Source organism: Hylobates moloch, unplaced genomic scaffold (genome assembly GCF_009828535.3).
Source record: "Hylobates moloch isolate HMO894 unplaced genomic scaffold, HMol_V3 SCAFFOLD_18, whole genome shotgun sequence".
NCBI lineage: Eukaryota > Metazoa > Chordata > Mammalia > Primates > Hylobatidae > Hylobates > Hylobates moloch.
In genome coordinates, this window is record NW_026652293.1 from 72991164 (window position 1) to 73000258 (window position 9095).

Below are 9095 nucleotides of genomic sequence, written 5' to 3' on the forward strand. Positions count from 1 at the left end.
TATATTCTTTGAAATGTGGAGCTGCGATTCACTGCCTGTCTGTAAGTCAGACTTTGGGGCTTCCCTAAACTTCTAGATGCAACTGTGAACAATGAAGTATGTGGGAGCTGGGGGCTGGGGAGAAGCCTGCGACAACTAAAATTACTACCCGCAAGCCCAGGAACTCCGTTCGTTTTGTTAGAAACAAACTCGGAGTCTTACTGCCCTAATTTGAGGCACCATTTAAATTAGCGTAGTCATCTGGCTTTCTCTAGAGAAGACAGAGATTGTGAAAAGGAAATAGAGTTTCTGCTTAAGGTAGGCATGCTGGCTCTATCAAGAAGTCATCACAGCATATCATCCTAAGAAGAAACAGAAGACATAAAAAGTACAAACGAAACTGGCAAAGTACAGTGCTGGGTCAGGTCCTGGGCAGGGTACCTTACATATCTCAGCAGACTTTAGTCCTTAGGAGGGTGGCCCTGTATGACAGCACATTAGAACAGTGATGTGTCCAACGATGAACATGGGCCATCAACTAAAAGTTAAATCGTTCCTTTTTTTTTTCTTTTTTTTTTTTTGAGATAGAGTCTCACTCTGTTGCCCAGGCTGGAGTGCAATGGCATGATCTCGGCTCACTGCAACCTCCGCCTCCCAGATTCAAGCAATTCTCCAGCCTCAGCCTCCAAGGTGGCTGGGATTACAGGCACCCACCACCACGCCTGGCTAATTTTTGTGTTTTTAGTAGAGACGGGGTTTCACCATGTTGGCCAAGTTGGTCTCAAACTCCTGACCTTGTGATCCGCCCTCCTCAGCCTCCCAAAGTGCTGGGATTACAGGTGTGAGCCACCACACCAGGCCTTCCATTTCTTTAAGAGAGAGAAAAGTTTATTTGTTTCAAGAAAGACTATTCAGAATTGGTTATACAAAGATAGGTCCATAAAGGGGGCAAGTTTCCATTATCTGGGAATTACACATTCATTGATTAATCTCACTGTTTCTGAGCATTGCTAGAAGGAAAGTTTGCTTCGAGATGAAATTTATTTTACTCATATTGGTCACCTACTCTGTTTACCAAACCTGATTCCATATGCTCTTTGGTTATTTCCCATAATTAAATTATCCCTTAAAAGATACAGAATGCCTCATATTCTTTCCTGACTCTTGGTCCTCCATGTAAGGGATGAGGACTTACCTTTGAAATTATTCAGCGTAGTTTTGTTTCTGAAGTTTCATAGACAATAAAAGATATTGTAAAATATTAAAAAACATCAAGTTTTATAGCCATTATCTACCATTTAGTATCCATCTCTTCCATCTAAAAGATAATGCGACGTTTCCTGTTTTCTAGTCTCTGCTTTCTGTGTTGTTTGATTTTTTTCCCAAAGTCACTAAAAGTGATGAATGAAGTTTCTTTTCATTATCATATGGTTTGGTTTTGCTCATATTTTCCTTCTGTTATCTGGATTGCTAATTAGAAGTTGCAACTGGTAAAACGAGCCTATCACAGATGTCATCTTAAAATTCTTACTTCCCTTTTTAGTTCTCTAATAGGGTGAAATCTTGATTCAAATGCCCTGGTAGTCCGCCTTTGTATGACTGCATCCACTAAAAATATATATATATATATATGTGTATATATATATTCACACACACACATATATACATATGCACACACACACACACATACATATATATATATCTATATCTTCATGAATCATGCACAGGAGCTGTGTCTCTGGACAGCATCCATACACCCCCACCAGGATTAGAAGTTAAACTCAAGTGCAGACACAGTTTGGAAGCCTTTTGACCATCTTTAGCTCCGCTCTGGTTTCCTCTCTCAGTATACACTTCCCTCTTCATGGTGATTGTTTTCTCACTCTATAAATGAGGTATTGTCCCTTTTTTTACTTTCTCCTCCTTCCCAAACAGGACATATTGGTCATTTTAATTTATTGTTTGAAATGTTGTCTCCACCATGCCTTTTCACTAAAAGCCTTTCAAGTCTAGTTGTGACGTGAACATCTTTTTTCTACTTAGTTTAAGAAATGTTAGGCATCACTGAATGAGGAGCGAGGCAGGAGAGAAAGAGGATGGCACACGTACAAACAGTTACTCAGTAGACTCAGAATGGCAGCTGATGAAATCTGCCGCCGTAAACCAAATGGAGAGCCCAAGTAGGAAGATGCGAATATTGGCAGCTGGCTCAGGCTGTCTTCGTACCGACTTCTCCCTCATTATTTTTCTTATTTCTGCCAACTCTGGCAACATATTCGACCTCGAGGGACGCATTCTTTTTTCCTGCCGAAAGCGTGGAAAAATGTCTTGTTGTCAGAGTTTTGTTGAAATAAAACTGGCTTTTGGAAGCAGCAGCATTTGCTGGGAAGCTTAGGAGGAGTGAGACTCGGGAGCAAGTTGATGTGGTTTGGGTTTGCGATCTGGTACAAGAGCGGGGACTGAGAAGTGTCGTTGTTTTGGGGGTCTGTCTGGCAGCACTGCTGGGGCTTCAGGGAGTGTTAATGCCTCAGTTCCAGGGCACCGTTTCTCAGGGTGGTTCTTACAGGCCACCTACACCAGGTTCTGCTGGATGCCACTTCCGAAAGCATCCCAGAGTGACTAAATCAGAATACCTAAGAATAGGCCTAGAGAGCTGCATTTTAACAAACTCTCCATGAATCTCCTGCTCCGAAATTAGAAGAGGAGCTATATTCAAGGTTCTGGAGCTCAGTTTTCCAGCTGCCCGGGTCATTTATGTGTGCGTAACTAGAGGCGCTTAGGGTGAGGTAACTGACTCATCCTAGTCACACACATAAGAAACCGAGGCATAAACCTGAAAACCAGTTGGAACTCTTGCCTCCATACAGGAATCCTATGGCAGCAGAAGGCAGAACTGTTCATGGTTCTTGAAGCTCAGCTTGGTGTTTCTTGACTCTTACTCAACCTTTGTACGTTATTCTTTCATGTTCAATCCATTTTCCTTTTCCAAGAGAAGTATAAACGATTAAGATGTGTCTGTTAAACAAGGCTCGGCAGTCGCTTACTCCAGAAAGAGCTCTGTAACCCCTGCCTACCCACCCAGGATCCTCCCCCGGGACACAGTTGTACCTTATACGAACCTAGGTGGTTGCTCTTAATGCAACGTTGTCGTTTACTTGCTCACGAGTGTCTCTCTCCTAGTAGACATTGAATTTCATTGTCCCTATAATGTTGAGCTGTGCCTAGTGCTGGACCTGGATCTAATGCTTCAGAAATGACTGAAAAATGAATGGATGAGCTGAAAGATCTCGTGAGGCCTCTGATGCACGTTCTCCTCGGTTTTTGTGGTCTCTGCCATAAGGAATGACTTAAAAATGTTTGTATTAGACTCGGCTTCCTGTGATCCTTACAAAAATGTGTTTTGAGAACAAAATAAATAGGATTGGGAGAGAATTAAGATGCTTTGAGGATCTAAATACTTGTAAAGTATATTTTATTGGAAAGCCACGAAATGCTTTAAAAAGCCCCAAGTAAATTTAAGAGGAGATCCACTGGATTTTGGCTAAGTGCTGAAAAAAATAACGGTTTCCTTAATTCTCTATCCAAATACTTCAACTTAAATTTACTGGTAGCTGTTTCAGAGGAAGATGGGGACGCTGCAATCCTTAGTTTGTTATAAAGAAAATGTTTTTATCTTCAAATGTTTAGAGGAAGGATTAAAGGCAATTTATGGCTTGGGTGAAAAGTAATAAAAGTGGTAACAATGAAGTATCTTCTAAGTTGTCGTCGTTTTCTGGAATTGCTAACAATATCAACCAAGCAGGCATTTTATATCTGAACGGAGTTACTTTCATTTGTCATGCTTTAATATAAACTACAACACCAATCTTACAGTTGCAATACTGAGTTGTTTGTTTCATTCTATTGTTTTAAAAGAGGACTTGATTTAGTTGTAAAGGAGATGAATTCTGTCATTAGATTTTTTGCCACAGGGATCAAGAAATATATTTAGAATTCACTTCTTTCAGGAAATTAGGCTATAAGGTCTATATGAAATGCGTTTTATTAAGATCAAGCCATAGCCTTTTTGGTTTCTCCAGAAATAATTCATTTTTAATTCCCAAAGAAAAGTCACAGTAATAAAAAATAAATTTTACCTGATAGATTATTTTCCTTGTCATAGCTCCCCATTTTATTAAAAAAAAATCCAGTTTACAGATTTCTTACTATTTGTTTAATTAAAACAATAATAAATTTTATAGCCTTTTACAATGCATAAATAACTTTTTAAATAAAATTTTACTCACTCTTTGCAACTCTGTGCAGTGATAATGAAGATAATTTAATATAATGGAAACTTTCCACTCTTTGAGGGAATAGGGAGGTTCAGGGGTACAAAAACATTACCAGTGTCAAATAGCAGAGCCAGAACTTCATACAGGACTTTGCTCCAAATAGCATCTTCTTTTAACTATACCTCTGGTCAGTACAATGTTGTTTTCCTTGTCATATATGCTTAACAAGAAATACTAGAAACATTAAAATGTTATTACTGCTCACTCTCTTTTTTGTTATCAAATAGTTGGTTCCCATGCTAGATGAAGCTCAGTTTTTAGAAACTGCCCAAGTATTTATTGCAAGTGATTTGTATGCATGAGTGTGTGCGGTATAGGAAGTTAATCTGAAATAATTTTAAGTAAGAATGGCATGTAAATTTTCTTTTTTTTCTTTGAGACGGAGTCTCGCTCTGTCGCCCACGCTGGAGTGCAGTGGTGCGATCTCAGCTCACTGCAAGCTCCACCTTCCAGGTTCGCGCCATTCTCCTACCTCAGCCTCCCAAGTAGCTGGGACTACAGGCACCCGCCACCACGCCTGGCTAATTTTTTGAATTTTTTTTTTAGTAGAGACGGGGTTTCACCGTGTTAGCCAGGATGGACTTGATCTCCTGACCTCGTGATCTGCCCTCCTCAGCCTCCCAAAGTGCTGGGATTACAGGCGTGAGCCACCATGCCCGGCCGGCATATAAATTTGTATGTGACACTTTTTTTTTTGGTGGGGGGTGGCAGGGGAGAGGGTCTCACTGTTGCCCAGGCTGGAGTGCAGAGGCGCTGATCACAGCTCACTGCAGGGCACGCACCACCATGCCTGGCTAAGTTTTTGTATTTTTTTGTGAAGTCAGGGTCTCACTCTGTTGCCCATGCTGGTTTGGAACTCCTGGGCTCAAGCAATTCATCTGCCTTGACATCCCAAAGTGCTGGGATTGCAGGCATGAGCCACTGCACCCTGGCTGTGATGCTCTTTAATTATTCTAATGCTTCTAACTTACATCATGGTACCAATCCTATTTATGTAATAGAATCAATCTCATACTCTCAGCTGACAATGAGGGGTATTTCATTATTTACTTGTATATGCGATTCCTTTAATATAGAATGAAATGCATATACACTCTGCATAGAAATTCTTATGTGTTTGTATATTACTCCATTCAATCATACTATGATTCCAAGTTAAAAACTCGTAGATAAATTAGCCTCTGTAGCTGTAACAGTTGAGGCTTTCAATTCAAATGTCAGATAACATTCTTCTGTGTATTGTATTATTTTCTGCAATAATTCAAATCTTTATTGAGTTGAGGTTTGCTCACTTACTATAAGGTAGAATGAGGTGATCTAAGTACGTTTTGTTTAAATACATGTGTCTTCTCCCCATCAGAGTAAAAGAAGCCGAAGAGGTTTGTAGACAGAAGAAGGGAAAATCACTTTATAAAATAAAACCAAGACATGACTCTGGAATTGTAAGTATGACTGATTTTTAACTTGTTATTTTCTTTGGCTTTTAAATCCTGTTTTCATAATATATACAAACTCATAATATTTTAATTATTTTTCTACTAAGTGTGAATAAATTAGGAGCTTCTGACTTCAAGAATCTCCTTTTTCTTAGGCCCTTAATCAGGCCCAGAAGGCTAAGAGTCTTGATATTGATTATTCAAAACTTAAGAATTGGGCTGGGGGTGGTGGCTCACGCCTGTAATTTCGGCACTTTGGGAGGCCGAGGTGAGCGGGTTATGAGGTCAGGAGATCGAGGCCATCCTGCCCAACATGATGAAACCCTGTCTCTACTAAAATACAAACAATTAGCCCGGCATGGTGGCGTGTGTCTGTAGTCCCAGCTACTTGGGAAGCTGAGGCAGAGGAATCGCTTGAACCTGGGAGGTGGAGGTTGCAGTGAGCCGAGATTGCATCACTGCACTCCAGCCTGGCAACAGAGTGAGACTTTGTCTCAAAAAAAAAAAAAAAAAAAAAAAAAAAAAAAAAAATTAAATCTACTGAATCTACTGAGGTTGTGCATTTATGTGAATATGTGCATGTTGGCAGGGTGGGGAGAGCATCTTTCACTTTCTTTGTTAAACACAGATCACGGCAGAGGCTGTATTTGAGCCACAAGTGATCATTATAATTGGATTAGATCCACTGGGATCTGAAACTTGGTGGGAAGTGCCAAGAGCAGTGTGACACTTTGCCCAGGGTGCCCAGACCCCGTTTATATCCACAGATGGCTCGGCAGAGTTGGCTGCCGGAGAGTGGTCAGTCCAGAGATGGAGTTTAACAAGCTCATTTAAGTTTCCTGCTTGCCCACTCCCCACTTTAAAACAAAATGCCAGGTTGTCCACCCTGGGAGGGAAGGGTTTGGTTAAAATGACAAGGCTTTTCCTTGTGATACCGAGGATGTTTTGTTGACTGTTTTGAGGGATTATCACTTGGTACCACAGTGTAAGTAAATGATGCTGTTTTAAATGAAAAGGTGAGTTAGGCCTTAAGATAGGACCATTCTAAATTGAATTAGTCTAATGTAGTCTAAAGGGAAAAGACATTAAAATAACCCAAATTGGGATATGATTAAATAGCCCTATTTTTTAAAAAAGGAATTATATCTTCATTTAGAAGCAATGGTCCCTTCAGTTTCTGTGTATCAAAAAGATCTTATCTAATGATAACTACTAAATGGTAGTTCAGCTTATTTTCCGCTCCTGTCTCATGATTCAATCTTATAACTGTATTGAATGCGGAGGAATAGTTACTTATTAGTGAACCTCAATCTTGCTATTAGGAGTACAGAAGATGATTAGAGTACATTTACCATGAAGTGAAGCAGCCACTTCAGTTTTCATATTTATGTATTTGCGTGTGAGATTGAGGATGAGAATGTTGAGTTTGACACCCTCTCATATTGGTTAGAAGTTAAATTTTTAAAACTTTTTTTTCGCAAAAGTATTTGGCGATTTGTCTTGATAAACGCGCTCAAAGATAACACAGATCCCACTTATATTTTTTTCCTTTATGGATTGGTAGACCTTTAACCTTGTCCCACAGAATTTGATCCAAATGAAAAGGTCTTTTTTAGGCTACTCTAAACTCTTTCCATTTTTAAAAGTTCTTTCTAACTAAAACTTTTATCTGGTGTATTTGTTTTCAGAAAGCAAAGATAAGCATGAAAACTTGAACAAGGAAAAGCAGAATGAAAATGAGTCATTGCAACGACTTTCACAAAATTCAGCTGACCTGAGGGTCGGAGGGAAACTACCGTCATTCTGCTCATGTTTCTTCTTCACCTCTTGCATAATCTTTTTGTTTTCTAGACAGTTCACTAATTGTTGAATTTTACTGTATATTCATATAAAAATGCAAAAGTACTAGACCAGTGGAGAATTTGACACCTTTTCTTTTTGTAAAAGTTTATGGTATTATACCGATAGACCAAAACAGCATGTATAAGAGGCAGTATCTGCACTAATTCTGAACATGCTAAACATTAACTAAAATTCACTGTTGTGAGAATATTCCTCGTCACAGCAAAAACACTTTCCTTTCTACTGACAACCAGTACTCCACATCACAGCATTTAGACATATGGGTAAAATGTTATTTCTAGTGAATTGTTTGTATCAGTTTCATGTCTAAGTATAAATTTTCTATTTTAAAATTTAAGAACCATTTATAATCAGTGCTTTCCCAACTCTTGGGTTGCTCTCCATAACTATATATTTGTGAAAGAAGATGGTCATTTTTTTTTACTGAAGTCATATAATGACTTGAGTCAGCTCATAATGCATTGTGATGATTTTGTATGAGCTGGGTTGTTTTTTTTTTCCATTACTTCTAATGATCTTCATTGCAAGTTATAGTTGTGGATAAAGGGGAGAATTTATTGCTCTTGCAAACCAATTATGGAAAGCAACTTAAGAAAAACAATGTTCTAAAGCATAATCGTTTGTATTTATGTAAAGTATGGTCTCTTACTTTTTAGTTTGTAGTTTAAGTGCAAAGAAACAGTAGTGGGTTTTTTTCTATTGTTTTGTAGTCTTCCTGTCCCCTTCAGTCCCTCCAGTGTGTATATTACCATTCTCCAATGAAATAATAGGGCATTTAACAAAGATCGCTATGTGCAATACTGTATTTAGTGTTTCTATTTCAATTTTTCTAGGATGTTAATTTATATGAAAATAAAATGAATAATAAAAGAATAAAGATACTTGCAAAATACAGCTGTCATATTTAACATGGGGTGGGGAATAAGAGAAGGAGGGAAAATAAGTTAGACACACTGCACATTCACCTGCACACACACAAAAATGTGCATACAGTTTTAGGGACTTAAGAACTTAAAGCCCATCAATGATACCTAAGTAAGAAATCCTGATAAAATATTTATTCCTTTGTGGCTTGAACTAGGATCTCTCTCCTGATCTCTCAAAGATCTTCTGGTCATTTTCAGTCGGATATCTCCCCATGCCTTAAAATTCATTATGTGTAAATTCAAACTCAGCTTGTCATCTTTTCCCTCCATCCCTGCTCATTCTTGTGTATTATCTATCTCAGTGGACAAAGCCACTATTCATTCAGAAACCCAAGTTCATCTTTTGGCATATTACTTATCACAAATGCATACAGTTGTCTCTGTCTTTTCTATTAAAGTCCTAGTTCAGAACCCCCATTAATTCCTTTATTAACCTACTCACTGTTCTCATCTTCCGAGATTTGTCCTGCAACATATTTTTAAAATTTGAATCCACCTTTTTCTAAAATGCAAATCTGCTCATCTGAATTTCCTACTTAAAGCATTTTAGTGGCCAC

General features: G+C 38.6%; 1 protein-coding gene across 1 annotated transcript in view; it reads left to right on the forward strand.

The window, feature by feature from the left end:
* Positions 1 to 8493, forward strand: part of FMN2 (formin 2) — a 389644-nt gene extending 381151 nt beyond the window's left edge. The window contains exons 17-18 of the mRNA XM_032137182.2: positions 5674 to 5755; positions 7438 to 8493. Coding sequence (XP_031993073.2) covers positions 5674 to 5755; positions 7438 to 7464 — 109 coding nt within the window. The 3' untranslated portion in view covers positions 7465 to 8493. The remainder of the gene's footprint in view (positions 1 to 5673; positions 5756 to 7437) is intronic.
* Positions 8494 to 9095: the final 602 nt, after the last annotated feature.